The sequence below is a fragment of the Nicotiana tabacum genome, chromosome 4, assembly GCF_000715075.1.
Source record: "Nicotiana tabacum cultivar K326 chromosome 4, ASM71507v2, whole genome shotgun sequence".
NCBI lineage: Eukaryota > Viridiplantae > Streptophyta > Magnoliopsida > Solanales > Solanaceae > Nicotiana > Nicotiana tabacum.
In genome coordinates this window covers 67,479,890-67,503,612 of record NC_134083.1, presented here as the reverse complement: position 1 = coordinate 67,503,612, position 23,723 = coordinate 67,479,890, and the positions used below count along the sequence as shown (strand labels likewise).

Sequence of the window (23,723 nt, the reverse complement as noted above, 5' to 3'; positions counted from 1 at the left end):
TTTATTTACCTAGAGGAGTAGGGATCAATACCCACTTAATAGTTTTTTCTCCTTTCTTTAGTGGCGTACCCATGTTATAAAAATCTTAGATCCGCCTCTGATTACTTGACTTCCCTCCCTCCTAAAAAAATCAAACCGAAACAAGTGTGTTGAGATTTAAGTTAGCTTCAGTGTGCAATAAAGGAAGTAAACACGGGAATATAAAGAGGTGAGTATAGCAATAACAGTAGCCAACCGGCTGCCGGATCCCCGAGCAAGACGAGTGGTCGAGGTAAATGCAGCAATAGCTTTACATTGAGATAACTGGTACATTTCAAGGATTTGCCAATGAAATTCTTCAACTGGATTCTACGCCTATTGTTAACATGTTGAAAGAAGTCAATAAATAACCTTCAGGATGATTGCACTTGATAGTAGGCAAGGAAATGAAAACGCCGTTCGTTGATTTAGGGAGACAATTTGCGTAACAAATGTTTTCGCAAAATGGGCAAACAACATTACCAGCTTCGACCATGCTATTCAAGACTGAGGACCATGCCAAAGAGAAGTTAGAGTGGCCTTCAAGCTGAAGAAGATAAAGAAGCCTGACTTCTGAGTAAGGCAACACCACACAAGCATCAGATTTTGTTATGGAGCTTTCAATTACTAACTTTCTAATGTTGAGAAACTAAGGCACCACATCTCCTACTTCATGTATTACACTTTAGCTATTTAAGGTACAGTCGAATGCCTATTGCCAAACCCCCAACCATCACCGGAAGAATTAAATAATTAAATAAAAAAAAATGGTGAACTCCTCGGGTAACATTTGTGCCAATTTCAGAAAAGGCTTGACATCCTTCGATGTTCTTGCCTGTGGGGCCGTGGGGGAAAAGAAAAGGAATATTGAACCTCTAGCCATCTTAGCTACCTTGACTTTAAAAAGTTGGAAACAATCAATGACATGTGACCAGAAGGTCACGGGTTCGGGCAGTGAAAACAACCTCTTAAAGATATGCATTAAGGTAAGATTGTGTATGGTAGACTCTTGTGGTCCGACCCTTTCCTAGACCCTGCACATAGCGGGAGCTAAGTGCACCGGACTGCCTTTTTTTTTTAGAACTTTTAAGTCTCAAGTGTGTTGCTTTTACAGATATCCCTCTCAAATATACAACATACATTAACTCGTCATTGTTTTTACTTCTTGCTGTATTCTTGTATTGCAGCTGGATCACCATTGATTTTTACCAACAAAATCATAGTTAGAATAACCATGGAAAAAGATCAGGTGGAGTTACTTCACATGCATCCAGGACAACAGTTACCTATTCATTCAGATATATAGCACTTTTAACTTAATTGATGAATTAAATTGATAAATGAATCGCGAAAGGATGACTTTCGACACATAATGATACTGAGCCAGTGGTTTATGCCGGTGCAATCTCTGGAAAGAGCAGACTACCATGGGCTATAGACAGATTGGCTGTCTATAGCTATAGAAAATTAATGACCAATAGTGATACTTGGAGGCAAGAGGTATAAGACTAGAATTCTTAAATCCAGCCACAATACTTGGTGTAAGCCCATCTAATCCAACTTCCTCGGGCAGGTTCTCATATACTAGTGATTGTAAGCTGCAGCGGTTTGGCAACTGAAATAGTCGAGATGCGGTTGTCCAGGCTAACTTGAACACTACCGTCATCTGAAAAAGAAAAAACAAAAGATTTTTTTTAATATACTCCCTGAAGCATTTATCTACTACCAGCATGGGTGTTCTTTTTAAGAATACACTCTGGAATCATCAGGGAATATGAGTAAGTCAGCACCTGCCATCCTATGAATTACTGTAGATATTAGTTCTCATTTCGCTTAAGATGGAACTTTCCTGCGCCTCATATAAGTTGCAGATCATCCACACCCAAAAAATGAACACAAAAACCATATTGTTAATGAGAATTTACAATGGCAATTATTTATTTAATTGAAGTGATTATCTTCAAAAAGATATTGAAAGTGAGTGTTTAAATCATCTTGAACTCCTTCTCCATATATGGCTTGTTAAATATTGAAACTGGATCCTATTAAACAAAAATAATAACATTGAAAATTCTACTTCATAATAATCTATCAGGATTATTGATTTGCACATGGTATTTATTGATCTAGAGAAGGCGTATGTCAAGGTCCCTGGGGACATTCTTTGGAGATGCCTGGAGGTGAAAGGTGTGCTGGTAGCTTATATTAGGGCAATAAAGGATTTGTATGATGGAGCTAAGACTCGGGTAAGAACTGTGGGAGGGGACTCAGAGCCTTTTCCGGTGGTTATGGGGTTACACCACGGATCTGCGCTCAGCCCGTTCTTATTTGCTCTGGTGATAGACGCACTGACACACCATATTCAAGGGGAGGTGCCATGGTGTATGTTGTTCACTGATGATATAGTTCTGATTGATGAGACGAGAGGCGACGTGAATGAGAGACTGGAGGTATGGAGGCAGGCCCTGGAGTCTAAAGGTTTCAAGTTGAGTAGTACCAAGACGGAATATTTGGAGTGTCAGTTCAGCGAGGGGTCGGGGGAAACGGGCGTGGAGGTGACGCTTGACTCGCAAGTCATCCCTAAGAGAGAGAGTTTCAAGTATCTAGGGTCAATTATCCAGGGAGACGGGGAGATCGACGGGGATGTCACGCACCGTATCGGGGTGGGTGGATGAAATGGAGGTTAGCGTCTAGAGTCATGTGCGACAAGAAGGTGCCACTGAAACTTAAAGGTAAGTTCTATAGAGCGGTGGTTAGACCGGCCATGTTGTATGGAGCTGAGTATTGGCCAGTCAATAATTCTCATATCCAGAAGATGAAAGTAGCCGAAATGAGGATGTTGAGATGGATGTGTGGGCACACTAGGCTGGATAAGATTAGGAATGAAGATATTCGGGAGAGGGTGGGCGTGGCTCCCATGGACGTCAAGATGCGGGAAGCGAGGCTTAGATGATTCGGGCACGTGCGGAGGAGGATCCTAGAGGCCCCGGTTAGGAGGTGTGAACGATTGACTTTGACAGGTACTAGAAGAGGTAGAGGGCGGCCTAAGAAGTATTGGGACGAGGTGATCAGGCAAGACATAGCGCAACTTCAGATTTCCGAGGACATGGCCCTGGATAGGGAGGTATGGAGGTTGAGCATTAGGGTTGTAGGTTAGGGGGTAGTTGAGCGTTTTTCCAGCTAGTCTGATAGAGTTTGGTCTAGGTCTGCTAGCGGTTGTTGTTCATCACACGTTATTTCCATAATTTATTTTTCAATTTTATTATTGACATACTTATTGCCCTTTCACTTATTTGTTGTCTCTTACGGTACTGATTCTATTTGTCTGATTTCTATTGTTGTTACAGATCTTTTGTCTTTGAGCCGAGGTCCCCCCCCCCCCCCCAGACCCCACTAGTGGGATTACTACTGGGTTGATGTTGTTGTTGTAATAATCTAGATTAGCATCAACCTGCAATTTCAATCTGTTATAAAATATGTCAGTAACCACCACCCAGTGAATGTATCTTGTCGCGGAGAATGATTATATTGCTTTATAAGATTCTCATTGTCGGTAAGCTTAACAGCATATACTTCATCACATGCCTCAATGTTGGACAGGAGCACTTAACAACCACCCACTTTAAACATGATCATTCTATCAAAAATAGTTTCCATCTCCAATGGACACACACTTGAAACTTGTATTTGAAAGGCACGTTTTATTAGACTATAAAGCTATAATGTTTAAATTTACCAAGGCAACAGAGATTATGGTGAATATCTGTGAGAAACAGAATACTCAAAATGGTTACATCTCTTGCAATAAATTTTTTTTGCAGTACCCGCTCCCTTGTATTTGGGCGAGTTAGACAGGTTCTGCTCTTGGGACTTTCTTTATTCTGTTTTGAACTTTATCAACTTTACTAATTACCATTGCAATTTGTATATCACCTGGATTTTCAGATATTGAAATGGCTACTGCAGTAACCATTACTACATTAAGACATTTGACAAATACATTTTTATGCCACTGGGCAACTCATCCATCACGTTCCCATAAAGAACCACTCTCGGCTTGTTTTTTGACATCGGGAAAAGAGAGAATGTGTTAAAAGGAACATTAATATAAACTGATCTCTAAGATAACACTTTCACATAGTCTGCCAAGTAACTTAACCTTTTGGAAATCCAAGGGATGACACTAGTCCATGTTTCATATAAATCGATCTCTTCTATAGTCCTTAGTGAAGCATCTTCTTAATAGGCATGTATGATATAAACTACCATTAAGCTAGATGCTCAAATGGCTTACAAATAATATAAAAAATTAATTTTTTTATTGTTTGGTAGTGCTCCGTAATGACATTATATAACCTCTTTAATGTTTGTTGTCTTTGCCAATTGAATAGAAGGGTTAGGATGCTCTTTTTACCCTTCTTTTTCATTGATTGTTTAAGGCATTCTTTATCAACTTTGATAAAGTTGGAAAAAACCTTTATTGCAAGGATGTGGCTGTATCGAGTATTTTGTTGCTAATAGATATTGACATGTTGCCTTAAAATATTAGAACATAGTAGCATTATAGTTTTAATCAAAAGTGCCTTTCAGGTACAAGCTTCAAACGAGTGTCCTGAATAGTACTGATTTTATTTCTTTGTTACTTTAGGATCATGAAGCCATGTAGGCTGCAGCTCATAGGAAGGAATGAATTGAAGGAAGGTTTAATTGAGATATATTATTATTTTTAATTATTTTTGGAGTCTTTAACACTTCTAATACTAACATGGTTTTACACTCTGGTGTTGCTGATGAATGTTATAATGCATTGGAGATGATACTATAATTATTAATAGAAACGTCATGTTTAAAATGGTTGTTAAGATCTCCAACATTGAAGCGTATGATGAAGTTTATGTTGTCGTTAAGCTTAGAGGAAGGAGCGGATGTAACCTTTCAGCTACCGGTTCATCCGAAACCCACAACTTTCCACACAATGTATAGATATATATGCAAAAACCTACCAAAACAACAACAAATTCCCATAATTTTTATAGTATAATGAGCTAAATACTGAAAATCCTAAAAATGGAACCCATTATATTTAAATCTTGAATCCGCTTCTACTTAGCGGTGATGAGGATCTTATAAAGAAATAAAATCATTCACCATGTCGAGATACATCAACTGTATGTGGTCTTTACTCACATATCTAATAGCGTATTAAAATTGCAATTTGATGTTAATATATATTGTTATCAATAGGGGTGTCAAATGGGCGGGTTAGGCTGATTTTGGGCGGGTCAAAATGGGCTGTGTCAATAAATGGGCGGGTCAATGACCCGCCCAAAAGTAACTTGGGTTGAGATGGGCTGGGTCAAGTTGGGCTAAAATTTGGGCCATAACCCAACCCGCCCAATTCTTATCAAACTTTAATTAATGTGTATCTTATGTATTGTTTAATTATCAAATAAGACTTTTTTTCTTTTGTTATGGTCGTATATAACATATCAAACAAACAAAAATTATTTTAAACATATTTTAGCAAAGTTACTCATGGATCAATTTGGGCTAAAAATAAGCCCAACTTTAGATGGGCTAAAATGGGTTGGGTCAAGATGGACCGAGTTCAACAAATGGGCGGGTCAATGACCAGCCCAACCTTGGGGGGGTGTTTGGGGGGGGGGGCAAATAGGTTTGGGCTCAAATTGCCACCCCTAGTTATCAAGTAAATTTTTCAAAGGTATATTTACTTTTTGTTTAGATGATCCAGATTTCAATAATTAACAAATTATATATGCAGATAAGAGTTTCAAGATGATCTCAATGCTCACTTTCAATTTTCTTTTTTGAAGATAAATCACTTCAATAGTTAAATACTACCTTTGTAAATTCTCATCAACAATATGGTGGAGGAATAGTAAGAGGGACATTGACAGCGATGATAAGAGCGCAACAAGATAAGCAGAAGCTAAAGATGATTCATCACCTGAATGATACAAAGCAAGGAATTTGACTTCTCTATTATGACCAAAATAGTTGTCCCCTTAATATTACTGTATAGGCAGGCAAACAGTTTCAAGGCAGCATTTACCTGCAAAAGACAAGGGTCTTTTTCATGTTGGAACAGCAATGGGATATTAGCAAAGTACTAGCATGGATGCAGGGCTTACAGAAGACGCCATGAAATGCAGCCACAACTACAAATAAGGATAGTTGGGCCTGAGCACCCTTTTTTCTCTTTTCCAGGAGACACAATTACCCACTATTATGAAGAAATGCAACTGGAGTTGGAAATAAAAGCAATCAGAACAAAACTCCAGTTGAAGAGATTAGTAGATAAGAGGAAGAGTAAGTTCTAAATTTCTTAAAGAGCCCCCCTCCAGGAAGAGTCGAACCCAGGACCATGAAGTCCTTGAGGTCTGAGCCTTGCCACTCAAGCTACGCCTAATTGGAGGCAATTCAAGGTATTTTAAGAGCCTAAAGTCTGTAATAACAAACAAGTGGACCCGGGACCGGGAGTAAGAAATATGCACAAAAATTTTAAGGTCAAGATAATGATGCATCACTGTGAAAAAACCATTTCCTTCATTTCATTTTGTATGATGTTGTTTAAATGTTGATGGAGTTTAACAAAGAAAGAAGAAGATTATGCCAAGTCATTCTTATAAGAAATAAGAACATGTCATTACAGGAAAAATGGAAAGGTAAAACTACAGAGCTTCCGGAAACAGTAAAGTATGTCAATCTTTTGAAATTGACCAAAAAGGAAAAAACCCTCGTGTAAATGGAAAGGAAGGAATACTTGATAGCAGTGGAAAGAGTGATAGGATAAATTAATTAGTCCTTACCTACTTATTAACTGAGCTGCAAGCCCTCTAGCCTGCATTAGAAACTGAAGCCTCCTGTCATCATCATGTTCTTCAAGAAGTGCGAAGTTTAGGTTCAGAAACAACTCCCTATAAAGCTCGCTCATATCATCTAAGCGTTCAGCTCTTCCAGCAGACAAGCAATCAGGTTCTAAGACATACTCCACTGGTTCAGATTCTTTACAACCATCTATGCTATAACTTATGGAAGAGCTCCTTCTAGTTCGATTTTGCACTGTGTAGTTAGAGACTGCTGCTTCTAGTCTTCCAGCTATTACAATGGCTCGTTGAATACACGCAACCGGCAGCTGAAACCAACCAGAACTATGAGATAAATGATGAATGTTTGAATAGACCAATGGAAATGATCGGACTACAAATCAAACCATATTGACACAGGCAATGGAGTAAAATTGAAAAAGACTGGAGCAATAGTGACTCAAAACTTTAGCTAGTGGCCCTCCTTTCAAATTTAGATTCTTAGAGTGGATTCCAAGTTCTCTAGTTTCATATTAGATTTACTATCTGGCTTGATTGAGAATGTCTTCTACTGGACCAGTCTAAAGAGGAACCATGAATACAGGCTAACTTACTTGTGCAAGCTGAGCAACTTTAAAACCAAAACTTCTCTCACAGACCCCTGGTGCAAGTTTGTAAAGGTAGGTGATGTCTTCAGTATTGATGAGATCCATCTTCTCATTTGACTTGAAATCGCCATTCACATCTCTTTGGGATGTCAGGTATGACACATGGTATGGTTCCACAGAGCCTGGATATTCATTCTTGATACTGACAATTTCAGGGTAATGGGTGACAAATAGAATCATGCATTTCTTGTGCTCTAGGAGATACTGAAGTGTTGCATAAGCAATTGCTACGCCATCATGCGTACTGGTGCCTCTCCCAAGCTCATCAAGTATAACCAACGAGCTGGCTGAGCATTTTTTCAGTATATCAGAAGCCTCGCTGAGTTCTTCTAAGAATGTACTTCTTCCTTGCTGTATACTGTCTGATGCACCCATGCGAGTATATATGCCATCTAGCACGTGCAGTTTTGCAGAGAACGCTGGAACAAAGGATCCAACCTAGAGGAATCCAGAAAAAACACCTTAATCAAACCATAATGTTGTTGATCTTTAGCAAACAAATTATGCACCAACCAGCCATCACTAAGACTGCTTTCCTTTAGACTTATTTTCCAATTAGATATTTAGACTTGTTTCCAATTAGACTTGTTTGAGATACAAGTAATCAATCATCATCAATGCCATGAGAACATGAACTAGAGGCCAGCTTTACATTAAAAAGATTATGATAAGCTGCAGTTACAACAAAACCTTTAAAGTGTTCTTTATTTTAAACAGTTAACTAGTAAGGAAATGTTCCTTCAGTCATACTGCCACAGAGATGATCACCTATAAAAGACCACCACCAAGAAATATATCTCTCCCAGTAAACTTTTCTGACAGTTTTACCTTTTTCTGACCACATATATACATTCTTCTGTAAAAAAATGTTTTCACGTCTAAGGCCGCACAAAGATTGTGAAGCAAAGAACTCTAAAGATAATCACATAGAAGCAAGCATCAATATGGCTTCACCTGAGCCATCAAAGCAATAAGAGCAACTTGGCGAATATAGCAACTTTTTCCTCCCATATTTGGTCCAGTAACAATCTGACAATACTCTCTTTCTGCATGCAAATCTGTATCATTTGGGACAAAGTTATCTTGTAATACTCTCTCCAAAACCTGTTCAAAGCCCTCAGTTAAAATTAAAATTTTCAAAATATGTCAATCAGGAATCACAAACACACATAAGGAATGTCTTAAACAACCAATGAAACGAAAAGGGTAAAAAGAGCATCCTAATCCTTCTTTCAATTGGCAAAGGCAGCAAGCATCAAAGAGGTTATCTAATGTCGTTCTGAAGCACTACCAAGCAACAAAAAGAAAATTTAATTTTCTATGTTATTTGGAAGCCATCGGAGCATCTAGCTTAATGGTAGTTTGAAATCATATAGGCCTATTAAGAAGATTCGTCTCTGGGTTGAGCCTGTCGCACATGGCTTGCTTAGTGCGGTTTACCTCCCATGTGTGGTTTGCAGGCTATTACACAGGGGGAGGTTTACCCAGTGCGCACCAAGTGTAGCGGCTGCGGGTTTCCCTCTTAACAAAAAAAAATAAAAAATAAAAAATTAGTGTAAACTAGATGGATTTACATGAAATGTATGCTAGTGGTATCCCACTATCTCTTGGCTTCCAAAAGGCTTAATCTACTTGACAATCAATGAGAAAGTGCTAAATAATCTTTTTAACAATTCTCTCTTTTTGGATGCCAAAAAAAAAGCTCAGGGTGGTTCTTTATGGGAATGTGATGGATGAGTTGCCCAGTGGCACAAAAATGTAACTGCCGAATGTCTTAATGTTGGTAAAGGTTACTGCAGTAGCCATTTCAACACTTGAATTTCCAGGTGATATACTAATTACAGGTACCTGATCTTCATGGTAAATCAGCCAATGTGACCCAATGACTTTAAAATTCAGGATATTTTCCATTCAGATTCAGCATAATTTTGCAGGAAAATATGATGGGATGCCTTCTTTTGTACTGATATAATTCAATAAGACAAAAATTCAGCACAATACACCATCCTTGGGTATCTAATGCAGATGAAGACATAAACAGAGTCTCATTCTTTCTTCTTTTTTTCCTTTTGTTTTGGTAGCCTACATCTACTGCCACCCCAACTCTCCTCCCAGGAGTCAAGTCAGTTATTTTGGTCCCTGCTAAAGGTAAGCGAGGGAGATCTTTGAAGAGCAACCATTCCTGATCTTTTTCACTTTTGAGATTGAAGAATCATAACTTTCAGTGCAGTGCAGTGGACACAAGACCTTCTCAAGCACAGGATATGTCATGCCACATAGAGCTAGCCTATATTAGTTATCCTACTCGCAAACCAAATAAAGAAACCGGTCTCTCTCCCTTGATCTAAACCAGAATAAGTCTCCACCTTGCTCCCTTGGTGACTCGAATGCCCAATCTCAAGGTTGGAGATGGAGGGACTTTCCACTTGAGCTACACTCTCTTGTCAGCTAAAATTAAAGTAAGTTATTTTTCAAATCACAAACAGAAGTTAAGCTACAATATCTAAAGCAGTCTTAAAAATGGTGAAACTTTAATAAATACTGTTTTAAGCACATACCGGGTGACGACCAGAGCAAATATGTATCTGAACAGCCTCATCATCTTTCACAAAGAGTGGACGGACATAATTCTGGAACAAATAATAAAGCACCATTCACATCCAATAAAACAAGTAGAAGCAGAAAGGGTAAAAACATAATATTTAACCTTATTCCTCGAAAGAATGGCAAGAGAATTTAGACAATCCAATGAAGCCAGCGGCTTGCACAGCTGCTTGGAACTCAGCAAAGTATCCACCAAAACTCGTTAAAAATTTATTCCAAGCAGCTTGGCAAACGACAGTGAGCTGCTCATTTGCCAATGCTAATTCATCTAAAGCCACTAATACTTCTGGTGGATGATAGCGTATTGCTTTCTTAGTACTGTTCACTTTGACCCAATCTGGCGGCACCTTTGTGTCTAGAGGCAACTGCAGTTGAAGCAACATCCAGTCAAAACAAAACAATACGACATAAAAGGGCATATTTCCTTGGTTTTAATATCTCATGATGGACCACAGGTTCAAGGTATGTACTAAAGATAATTACAACCTAAAGGCCTCAAACTTGGAGCCTATGCAGCACCAACAAGCAAAAAACCTTGCTCAGAAACCACAAAGCAGAAATGACACAGACGTTGGAATACGGTTTTGCACTACAATGCCTAATCTTGATCTGATTTGTGTTGTCCCTTCAAAAATTCGTCTAGACACTTGCATCCAGGAGAATTTACATAGGGGAAAAGGCATGAGATATACATCTTTGTTAAATATGTCCAACGCATGGTGGAAAAGAAAATAGTGTTGGGCAGAAGAGGACTTGGTCAACAAGACAAGGTTAACATTTGGCGCTGCTGAAGCCAGACATGGCGACCAGGAGGACCATGCTTCTTATTTTCATGGACAACCCATAACCACATCCCCTCCACTCTCCCCTCTCCCCCACCCAAAAAGAAGAAGATAGAAATAAACAACAAAAAGAATCAACTCGAAAAGAAAACCAAATAAAGGAAAAAAGAGAAAACAAAGTGAGTAAATATTTCGGTGATTAGAGTAAAATAAGATAGATCATGACAGCATAGTAGAAGAAAACAACACAACAAAATATATCTCTCAAACTGCAACACTTTGAATCCTGAGGTATAGTCAACCAAGAGTGAAATAAAGCTGCAATGCGAAGCAAAATATTTCCAAATTGTCAACAGCAAGAAGACGTAAAAGGACTTAACAGAAATAAATCATTGTCACTGCCCAAATAAGTTTCAGAAAGACTCTAATAACAGTTAAAACATTTGAAGAAAGGATTTCATATAAGTCGTCAACAGAAGCAATTAAAAATCAGGAAAAGCAAGAACAGGTCCTCGTTATTTCAAGCACACTGGAAAGATTCCACCAACAGCGAATATTTTTGACCAAGAGTTTGAAGTAGTATTTTTTAAAATAGTTAAAACCAATAAACATGAAAGGAGAATTTCAAGAAGAAAAATGGGAACATGATAAAAGCTTGTTCTGACTTCTTCTATTAATGTACCTCTATCAAATGTGTAATTCCAGCTACACTCATGTACTCCAAATTGCGGACATGAAGCTGCTTGCGATACACACCAATTAATGAGTCTAACTTCTCATTTGCCAACTCAACTCTCCTTGTAACTTCAGCAACCTGTGTACAAACTGAAATTGGTCAATGAATCAAGGTCAGGTAAGAAACGTGGCACAGAAAGAGAATACAACAAACCTCAGGGAACTTTCCATCCGAAATGAAGAATAAATTGTGAAGATCTCGTCTGTCAGCGGCTTCCTTGTTTAAAGCAGACAAAAGCTTTGCGGCAGCATTAATAACAGTAGACGATGAGGCAACTGATATCAACTTTCTCAACAGTACTGAGCGCAAGGTCTCTCTTTGCAGATTCGTACTTTTATCCTCTTCTATCCAAAGCTGCTGAAGTTGTTTTGCAGCAGTCAAGATAGCTTGAATGACTGCAATAAACTGATAAAGAAGTTCCTATTAACTTTCATCTTTAAGATGATTGAGGCTGCAAAACCAATTCAAGGAACAGTGTATGCTTGTTTATGGTGAGTGATAAAGATATATTCTCATGATCTCATATGTAAGCACTGCGAGCTGATCGGAACATCTAACCGAAAGTTTAATATCTCCCCACCATAGGTTCCTGTCTGTAGTTACAGAACTTGTTGCTTAAGTGACGGAACCTTTGAAAAGTTGCATGTTGATGATTTTCCTCATCAGATCAGAGACTGTAGCATATAGTATAAACCTAAGAAGATCTTGATCAATTAAACAAAAGATAAATCCCTTCACCTCAGATGCGGTAGCTTTTCTGTGAAAAATTCTTGTAATCCCGCGTTGAATATCTGGTGACCTTCCTAGAGTGGACAGAACTGAAGAAATTATATGATGTATCTCTGGTTGCGAAATGGTGACATCAGCACCTTCCACCTCTAAGAAAGAAGTATAAGAAGTTCGATAAGTTTTCATAGATTCTGCAATCTCTGAAACTGCATCAAGACGAGCAGCTATCATGTTTCTATCACATAAAGGATGAGTCACCTGCAAAATACGAAATTACTGATGTACTCTGTATCCACTCATATTACTATAACCCAACAAACTAGGGGCCAAAGAATCTCCATACCCAGTGCCTGAGAAGCCTTGAACCAATTACAGTAAGTGTCTGATTCATACAATGCAGTAAGGAGCCAGATTCGGATCCGTCAAAATTATTCTTCAAAACCTACATCATCGGTAAAATTACAAATCAGGAAAGCATATGCCTTTGTATGTCTCCTGAGAGCTAAAAAACTACCGGTGGAGTAAAGTAGAGAGAATGAAAAGAAAACTTTTAGAACTCTTATCGAATTCTATACTCACTCCATTTCAATTTATGTGAATCTATTTGACTGGGCACGGAGTTTAATAAAGACTGGAGTTTAATAAAGAAAGAAAGATTTTTAAAACTTATGGCCTAAAACAATCCATAGATATTTGTGTGGCTATAAATCATTTCATTAGGGGTAAAATGGAAAGTTTAAAGTCACATTGTTTCTAAATTTAGAAAAGAGCCATTCTTTTCGAAATGGACTAAAAAGGAAATAGGTTCACGTAAATTGGATCGGAGGGAGTATTATAAATATAATCAATTTATGTAGGAACTATTTTCTAATTCATTCTCTTTTTTGAAGATTCCTGATGCTGTGACAAGCTAGGCATCTTCTTCTCCAGTAAAAAAGATTGCTAAATTATTCTCCTCTCCGTCCTGCATGATTTTATAACAGATCAAAACCCTAACAGAAGTAAACCCAGTAGTCCCTCCAGATGTGACTCTGGAAAATTCACTTGAAACTACGCCAATGTGAAAGAGGTCTAATTAAAAGGAAGCAATACATGCTTATTACGAGTTCTAACCAAACAGGGCACTCTTTAATGGTCCTACCAGGTCTAATACTAGTTAGGGATCAAGCGGGACACCGGATTAGGTTTTGCAGTTTGGCCACTATGCTATCTCACATTTTTTTGTGGATAAGGGACCCCTGTGCATCTCACGTAGCCTGGATTTAGTAGTATTGTGTACAGATACAAATCATAGACGCTACCAGCTATCCATTCAAGAACAACCACATTTTTATGTGTTTAGTAATTCATAGGCACACCACGCCTATCAGTCACATATTAACACATTGCTATGCAGCCTATGCTAGCAAATGCACAAAAATCAAATGCAATCTCGTTCTCCGAAATTAATTGTCCTACCTGACTTTTTTGCACTTTCTAGATAGAGCCTTTTCTCCGAATTCTTGAATACTTTTAACTATTGGAACCCAGTTAAATTTAGAATATAACAGAATCTAACTCTTACAAACCAATAAGACAGAAAGAGAATATGATATTAATCAGTTTCTACTTCCTACTAAGAAAAATGTTAATCCCACGTGCTAAGGTAAGCTTTGCAGTCTGGCTCGCGTTGATGCACAAATAATGAGATAAGAAAGAATAACACGAAAAAATTACTACATCATTTTACAACTAGAAAACATATGAACAAGAGTTAGTTATGGGACTTCCTAACCATAGATAATCTTATAAGTCAAAGATCATGAATAAGTTCTCCCTCCAAAATATGTGCCTGACTACACTTTCCACAAGCAGAGCAGTGTAAAGTTTGACTACAATATGATAATTTTATCTACGTCTAAGTTTTGGTCAACTTGACTCTCATAAAGTAAAAAGTGACGAAAATAGCAAACAGAGTAATAGCTGATTAATTAATAGAACAATCCAGTAACTGTGCCCCAATGACGAACTAGTGGGAAACGGAATGAATTCTCTACATATTCAATTCTACTCGGACAAATGTGGCAATAAGTAAGCAAAGCTAAATAAAGATCAAAATCTGTACAATTTTGACCAATTTCCATATGAAATGAATAAAACTTTCAACAGAGTAGTATCTACTTTGTACAAAATAACATATCTCCTCATAGTTCATATACTGCAAAAATTGGAGGAGGAAGATAAACCAGTGAGCTAAAGGAAGAAGGGTGAATAAGGAGTACAATGAAAGAACTAGACAAGCGAGAAAGAGATGTGTGAGAAAATAGGGAGAGAATGGGAGACGTGGAAGGAACAGAAGTGGTGGAGTCTTGATCTCAAGTGTTGTTCATAAAACAGTTCGCTTCCCTGTGTTTAGTTCACATATAAGCACCTTAAGAAAAGTAATGATAGCTATGCAACAGTGGTTTGCTGGTTGACACTTTTTCTTATTGGTAACTTGCATCTACTCCATCCTAACCTCTCCTCCAGGAGTCAAAAGTCTCATCATTTTGCTCCCATGGTGACTCAAACCCCCAGCTTACAGGTTGGAGGTGGAGAGAGCTTTCCACTTGAGCTACCCACTTTTGTCTTGCTAGTTCATACACTTGTGATGTTTTAACCACTCCTACAAATGTTTCAGGTACCAGAGAGTCAGTGATTGCCTTTAACTGGGTATATTATCCACATCTAGACTCTCTCTATATAACAAATTCATTGGCTTGATTATATCAATCATAAGATGATTGACAGTTGCTTATTTAAATGCTTATCTACCTTACAGTATGGAGTTTACTTGTCACAGAAAAATTAAATGCTGTCTTGACAGCAAATTTAGATTCTATAATGATAGCAGAGTTATGTTAATCGAGCTCAAGTTTACTGAGGTTCACATTTACAGATGGTTCCCCTTAACCCCAACTAATTTTGCTTACTTCATGCTTCAATTCTTATAAATTGCAGCAGTCACACCCTCCTTTAGTTTTGAGTCCCATCAACTATTGCTTTGAGAAGGAAGCTTCGGCGAAGAACACGTGAAAACAATAAGAAAATGCATTGCTCATGCCTGGAAGTCCCAAAGTTACTAAAGTTCATTAATGGAATATATCAAATTTTTTCTTTGGTTTATCTGCTTTGGGGTGGGGGAGCGTTAACCCACTCACCTCAAGTTGCTGCAGTGCATTGGCTGAAAGGGTCATCTCCATGTTGCAAGAGAAGGGACGAAATGAAGCTCCCAAGCACAGAACTCTTTCCAAACCAAATTGTTTTAGATGTCTAATAATTAAGGCCAATGCTTGTATAGCCAGACCAGGCATTGCCATCATTCCCTACAGATCAAGACAAAATAAGATGAAAGGAGGCGGCATATTTAATGCACAGAGAAACCCAATATCATAGTGAACCCCACCCCACGGACAAAGAAAAAGACATAACATAAGAAAGTATAAACATGTTTACAAAAGATATGAAGATATTAAGTTTGACGTTTTGATTCCATCTGCTAGATGGTATATCAAAAATTTAGACTATTCAGTCCCAAATCCAAGTGTAGAAATCACACCTGGATTGTGATCCGATTGTGTTCGTGCATTTTCACTTCAGCCTCTTCCCTTTCTTGGACATTTGACAAATAATGTTCCTGCATGCCCTCATATAGAGACATCACTTCAGCAAGAGCACCGCCATCACTGAACCGATCTGATGATACATCCTCCACCCTAACATTAGATGCTGGTCCAGCATAAGCCAGTAGCAGCTGAAAAGAATAGAATAAATTAAAGCAAAACCACTGAGCTTTGCAGTACATTTAATTGAATAATTTCCCTACAAAGTTCAATTATTATATTTTTGGATGAGTTCCAAACAAGCCCCAATAACATTACCCCATGAACGTGACAATCCAAAAGCACAATTCTAAACAGACTAATAGACCGGTAACTTCATGTCCAAAAACTCTAGAAGATATCACCAACAAATTTTGGACAGAGCAAACAAAAATAAGAAGCGCTCTCTCTACCTTCAAACTAATAATTTAACCAGTTTCCTGTCGTATTTCTGTGAGTGATCAGTCCATATACTCTTCGAATATTAAAATATTACATTCATCTCACTTGAATATACACCTTCTCTGGGCTATAATAACTTGCTAGCTTAGTTATATGAGTGGCATTTCATAGTTTGGCTGGTCTGCTCGAGTTACAAACAGGTCCCTGTTTGTGAGTTACACAAGTTTGTTCGTCGTTAATAGAAACAAATGGACCATATTCCCAAAAAAAGAAAAGAAAAGGTCATACATCCTAAAACTGCAATTTCTTTACAATGTGTTGTGAGAAAGGACGAGGCGTAACCATTACTTTCAGCAAAACGGGAGGCAGTTCTACCACTGCCTGAATCAGGATTAAATGCCTGTATATTTTTGCCCCATTAGAGATATGGCAAACATGAACCTTATTTTAATACATGGTCAGCTCGAGCTTTGACGATTAAGGTTTCACTCATGTTTGTGCCTCAAATGAATCACCGTTGATAAAGATTCTCTGGGTCCAGTATTCAATCTAGAAATTAATGCAGACAAAATTAACAAAGAATCTGCAACAGAACGACCTACTAATAAATACTATCTTTTATTGTGCAGCTCCCTTTATTAAAAGTTTAAGCTTTTAGAGAGTGAGAAATTTTAATTCTCTAATTAATTCTTCAACAAACTGAATATTGCATTTCCATTAATAGGAAGTCAATGATGACAGATTTGCACACAAATGAGCAATAATTCTTTTTTACGTTATACATTTTCCTTATTAGTCTGTTCTTAAAAGAATGACACATTTCTATATTTGAAAATAATTTAACTATAAATTTTTTCTTTTACCTATTTTACCCGTTAAGCTTTAGATCACAAATTTCAAAAGTCGTACTTTTTTTCTTAAACTTCGTGTCACATCAAACTACATCACATAAATTGACACGGAGGGAGTAACAATCAGTCACCTTCTCTGTCTGCTTAGATATAGGCTTGGCAACAAGCAATTCAGCTGGCATCAAGTTGAGGATCATCGCCTCCAACCCCACCCTCATAAAATTATCATTGAACTCCCCATAAACAACATCTCCGGTCGAAACTTCAACCCCAACAACCCCGATTTTCACATCAACCCCCCTACAACCCTCAATCCCAAAATCAACATCCTCCATTCCCTTCTCAACAACACAACACAAATAGTTATTACATGACCCGACTCCCTCATCTCCACCCCCTACATCTTCCGAAGCCTCCAGAGTAGCTTTCGTGTACAGTGCCGATAACCCACGGCCAAAAGGGCCCAATTTATTCGAGCCATGTGCCTTAATTGCAGCAGTCTCCGTTTGCTTAACAACACCAACTTTGTATCCTGCACTCACCAGCCTCCTTACGTGGACATTCAGCCGAAAAGTCGGTACACTAGCTGTTAAGAAATTGTGATCCATATGTGCATAAATTCCTAAAACCCTAGCAGCATTTTCTGCATCCTGACCAAAAAATCTGTACTTATAACCAACTTCGATCATCAATAAAATGTCTGGGTACTTGGCCTTAAGCTCCACAACTTGTTGCTCTAATGGTGTGTACTTGGGGTTTTGAATATCATAACATTTAGAAGGTTCCAGAAGGTCGGTAGATGGTTCTAGAAGTTTATCCAGGAACCTCTGGTGGAGAGTGGGGTTAGGAAGAGGAGGGGGTGGGTTGTGTACGTGGGGTGATAGCTTAGGGATTTTGGTGTGTTTTGTGGGAGGAGGAGAAGTGAGTTGAGAATTTCTGAGGCGTTTTGCAGGTGAAAAGGTGACGGTGGCAGTAATTTTGGGAGGTGGAGTACAGGGAGGGGTTGAAGCTGAAGTTGAAGGGTCTTTTTCGTTCTTTGGTTTTGGTGCAAAGAAGCGGGAAATCACTTGTTGTTTTGGTTTTCCCATTTTTACAAATGTTGCCGTCGTCGATCGTCGTGGTGGTGGCGGTGGTTCCGACGGGGGGCGTTTTGGCGGTACGAAGTGCAAAGGTGGTTTGGTTTTGTAGTGTTACGGTTCTGTTGGCGCGTTTACATTACAGTTATTATCATACTTTGGGGTCAATATCCCCTTACCATGTCGAAGTGCAGTAAATAACACTGTTATTTTGACGTGTCACTAAAGGTGAAAAACACGTTGTCCAAGCGCCAGAGAGGTTAATTATTTGTATACTGATAAAATCGAGCCCCGCGGCATGACTCGACTTCCCAGTGAGCTAAACGGAGCAGGAAAGAGACTGTAATGGATCGGCGTCGACAAACCTCTTGTATCGGGGCTCGGTCAAAACACTTATATTCGGGAATATCGGGGTCATATCCTTCTGGTCCGATTTGAGGATTGAGAGTTCGGAAAGCATTACCAAACAGAAGCACATGACTAACAAAGGGTCGTGATATTCGTGCCTAACCGGATATCACAGAGTGAATCTCGGCCCATATCGGCAAAAAATATTAACGAAACGGAAGATTTTTACCTTTATTAGAATTATACTTATGGTAAAACTCCCCTATTATATAAAGGGGAAAGCTTATTATTCAGAACACACATTATAACATGTATATCAAGATAATTTATTTCTAATTCTTTTTGTTGTTCAAAGTTCTTATTCATGTTCTTAAATTCTTCATAAGTACAAGCTTGGAATCGAGGGCAGGTTCTTCATCGAGCCATCAACCGAGCTCGGAATCACTGTTATCATTGGTTTGGTCATCTATTACGTTTTTTATTTGTTTAATCTAACGCTATTAATCACTTGTATTGAATTAATCCACATATTCTTAAAATCATATATAAATTCAATTGCTATCTGTTTTTAAAGGTAAACAGTTTGGCTCCCTGGGCTAGGGATAATAGTGGTAATTTGATACAAATTCCCATAATACACTCTATTTTACACTTGTTCTTTGAGATTTTAATTTCAGGTCAAATTAAAAATGTCGAACTCTCAATCTGCCCCTTTAAACGTTGATGTTGAGTCTGTCCACCAGGGCTAGAACAACAATGTAGTACCCAGCAACGAGGTGCCCCCTATTGACACAAACAGAGTTTCAGTCGCGGACCCGATCGATGCTAACTCACATGTAGCTATCGACGCAAAATTCCATACTAACCCCGAAAATAGCGTTCGTGGGGGAGCCCAATCGATGGCCCGGAGTACACACGACGGCGAAGGTGATGGGATCAATTTGTGGGTAATCTTCGAAATGTTACAGGCTCAACATGCAACGATAGCCCAGTTGCAGAACCAAAGTCGCGCCCCCAACAGAGTTGAGCCCGAACCATCCCGGGAAAATACTCGCAGATATGAACCGGCCACAGAAAGGCCGGGTGAAGTTGAACCCGGAACCAACCCCGAAATAATAAAGATGCTTGAGGAACTAACAAAACAGGTGGAATCGGGAGAAAATAAAATCGAAGCTAACGACAAAAAAGTGGAGACTTATAACTCTAGGGTTGATCATATCCCAGGAGCACCCTCGATATTGAAAGGCTTGGATTCCAAGAAGTTCGTCCAAAAACCTTTCCCTCCGAGCGCAGCTCCGAAATCGATCCCAAAAAAGTTCTGTATGCCCAAAATTCCAAAGTATAACGGGACCATCCGAATAAACACCTAACCTCTTACATGTGTGCCATCAAGGGAAATGAGTTGGAAGATGACGAAATTGAGTCGGTTTTATTGAAAAAGTTCGGGGAAACCCTGTCTAAATGAGCAATGATATGGTATCACAACTTGCCCTCTAATTCCATTGATTCGTTTGCTATACTTGCGGATGCCTTCGTAAAAGCTCATGTCGGGGCCATTAAAGTCGAGACCAGAAAATCAGACCTCTTTAAAGTCAAGCAAAGAGATAACGAAATGCTCAGGGAGTTCGTGTCGATGTTCCAAATGGAAAGGATGGATCTTCCCCCGGTTGCGGATGATTGGGTTGTTCAAGCATTCACTCAAGGACTCAACCCCCAAAGCTTTTTGGCTTCACATCAGCTGAAACAGAATTTTATAGAGTACCCGGCAGTAACTTGGGCTGACATCCATAGCAAGTATAAATCAAAAATCAGAGTGGAGGATGATCAGATCAGAGCCCCCTCTGGGTCCGTGTATCCCATCAGAACTAATGACAGGTCTAAAAGAGTCGTCGATTAGCAGAAATCGGTACCAACCATATAGCGGAGATCGAAGGGGCAGTGGATCCGGATGTAACCCAGCGAGGAATGAAAAAAGAAGCGATCGAGGTCATAATAACCGAGGACTCATGAGTAAAAACGATTTCGACAAGCCAATCGGGGCCAGGGAGGCACCAAGGCTATCGGAGTACAATTTCAGCGTCGATGTTGTCGGCATCATATCAACCATCAGACGCATCAAAGATACCAAGTGGCCTCGGCCATTACAGTCTGATCCTGTCCAAAGAGACCCCAACATGGTGTGTAAGTATCATGGCACCCACGACCACAGGACCGAAGATTGCCAATAGCTAAGGGAAGAAGTGGCCCGGTTATTCAATAACGAACACCTCTGGGAGTTTCTGAGTGATTGAGCCAAAAATCACTTCAGGAATAGGGACTCCAACAAACAGACCGAGCAGGAGGAACCTCAGCACGTCATCAACATGATCATCAGTGGAGTCGATATCCCCAGGGCCAATGCTGAAGCGCACTAAGGTGTCCATTACAAGGGAAAAGCAAACCCGAGATTACATGCCGGAGGGGACCATCTCTTTCAACAATGAAGACGTTGAAGGCATCGTGCAACCACATAACGATGTGTGGTAATTTCTACACTCATAAATAAATCTCGAGTTAAGCGTGTATTGATTGATCTAAGTAACTCGGCCAATATCATCAGATAGAGGGCTGTAGAGCAGCTGGGTCTACAAGACCAAATAGTGCCCGTGGTCCGGGTATTAAACGGATTCAACATGGCATGTGAAACTACTAAAGGGGAGATAACCCTGCTAGTGAACACTGCCGGAACCATTCAGGAAATGAAGTTCTACATCATCGAGGGGGATATGAGGTACAACGCTCTATTCTAAAGGCCATGGATTCACAACATGAGGGTAATACTCTCAAAACTGCACCAGGAATTGAATTTCCCCACACCGGAAGGGATCAAAACAGTTTACGGAGAATAGCCGACCGCAAAAAAGGTTTGCGGTCGATGAGGTGATCCCGATATCCGCTCTCTCGACATCAAAGAACCTGAAGTTGATTGGGAAGGAAGAAACTAAATAGAAATCACAAACATTGGCCTCGATCGAACTGGAGAAGCAAAAATAGGCGAGGATGATGATTACGGAGTTCCCATATCATTTATCGCCCCTGACGATTCTGATGCCACCAAGTCAACGGTCGAGGAGCTGGAGCAGGTCATATTGATCAAACACTTGCCTGATCGGAAGGTATACATGGGCACAGGGTTAACTCCCTAGCTCAGAAAAAAAGTCATTGAATTCCTTATAGCTAACGTAGATTGTTTCGCTTGGTCCCATCTTTGATATGACATAAATCCCGCGAGAAATAACTACTCACAAGTTGAGCTTGGATCCGAAGTTCCGCAAGATTAAACAGAAGAGGAGTCCTCAGTCCGAAGTAAAGCATACATTCATCAAATACGAGGTATCCAAACTCCTTAAAATAGGTTCCATTCAGGAAGTTAAGTACCCAGATTGGTTAGCTAACATAGTTATAGTGCCTAAAAAGGGAAATAAATTAAGAATGAGCGTAGATTACAAAGACTTGAACAGGTGTGCCCTACAGACTATTTCTTTTGCCTTATATCGATCGCATGATCGATGCGGCGGCCGACCACGAGATACTCAGCTTTCTTGACGCCTATTCTAAGTACAACCAAATCCGGATGGACTCGGGCGATCAAGAAAAAACTTCCTTCATCACTAAATTCGGTACCTATTGTTATAACGTAATGTCGTTCGGACTAAAAACGTCGGTGCCACTTACCAACGCCTAGTAAACAGGATATTTGAAGAGCAAATAAGAAAATTAATGGATTTTTACATTGACAGCATATTAGTTAAGTCCCTGCGAGCAGAGGACCATTTGGAATTTTGCAGGAAACCTTCAACATACTGAAGAAATACAATATGAAGCTGAACTCAGAGAAATGCGCATTCGGGGTCGGGTCTGGGAAGTTCCTTGGATTCATGGTGTCCAACCGGGGAATCGAGATCAATCTCGACAAAATCAAAGCTATAGAAGACATCACCATTGTGGACAATGTCAAGGCCGTTCAAAGGCTAATCGGGCGCATAGCCGCCCTGGGTCGGTTCATATCAAGATCCTCCGATAAGAGCCATCGGTTCTTCTCATTATTGAAGAAGAAGAAGAACTTTTCGTAAACCTCACAGTGCCAGCAAGCTTTGGAAGAACTCAAACGATACCTTTTGAGTCCATATTTGCTTCATATTCCGAAGGTTGACGAGCAGTTGTACCTGTATTTAGCGGTATCTGAGATAGCGGTAAGTAGAGTCTTAGCCCGGGAGGAGGAAGGTATGTAATTTCCTATCTATTATGTTAACAGGACCCTAGGCGAGGCCGAAACAAGGTATCCTCACCTAGAGAAATTGGCGCTCGCTTTGCTAAGCGCCTCCAGGAAGTTAAAGCCATATTTTCAATGTCATCCCATATGTGTCATAATTACTTACCCATTGAGGAACATAATGCAAAAACTCGAGCTCTCGGGACGATTGGCCAAATGGGCTGTGGAAATTAGCGGGTACGATATCGAATATCGACCCCGAACCTCCATCAAATCTCAAATTTTTGTAGACTTCGTGGCCAACTTCATGCCGACCTTAATACCCGAAGTCGAAAAGGAATTGTTGTTAACCTCTGGGACCTCCTCGGGAATCTGAACCCTCTTTACGGACGGTGCCTCGAACGCAAAGGGGTCTAGACTCGGCATCGTGTTGAAGCTGCCTACGGGCAACGTAGTTAGGCAATCTATTAGAACTGTGAAATTGACTAATAATGAGGCCGAGTATGAGGCCATGATGGTAGATCTAGAATTAGCTAAAAGCCTGGGGGCCGAAGTGATCGAAGCTAAATGTGATTCCCTACTTGTGGTAAATCAAGTCAATGGGACCTTCTAAGTGAAAGAGGAACGAATGTGAAGATATTTGGATAAACTATAGGTAACGCTATATCGATTCAAGGAATGGATCCTACAACACGTGCCCCTGGATAAAAATAGCGAAGCCGATGCTCTGGCCAACTTGGGGTCATCGGTTGATGATAATGAATTCAGTTCGGGAACGGTCGTGCAACTCATGAAATCAGTTGTGGAAGA

General features: G+C 39.6%; 1 protein-coding gene across 1 annotated transcript; it reads right to left on the bottom strand.

Annotated features, from left to right (window-relative positions):
* Nucleotides 1-1,220: 1,220 nt before the first annotated feature.
* On the bottom strand, nucleotides 1,221-18,495 carry LOC107762128 (DNA mismatch repair protein MSH3). The gene is given in 15 exon segments (XM_016580455.2): nucleotides 1,221-1,684; nucleotides 5,987-6,091; nucleotides 6,849-7,174; nucleotides 7,460-7,951; nucleotides 8,468-8,617; nucleotides 10,072-10,143; nucleotides 10,221-10,271; nucleotides 10,273-10,482; nucleotides 11,582-11,713; nucleotides 11,789-12,040; nucleotides 12,374-12,622; nucleotides 12,708-12,806; nucleotides 15,544-15,708; nucleotides 15,942-16,136; nucleotides 17,369-18,495. Coding segments are annotated over 14 exon segments (3,354 nt in total). The 5' UTR covers nucleotides 18,326-18,495; the 3' UTR covers nucleotides 1,221-1,684; nucleotides 5,987-6,087.
* Nucleotides 18,496-23,723: the final 5,228 nt, after the last annotated feature.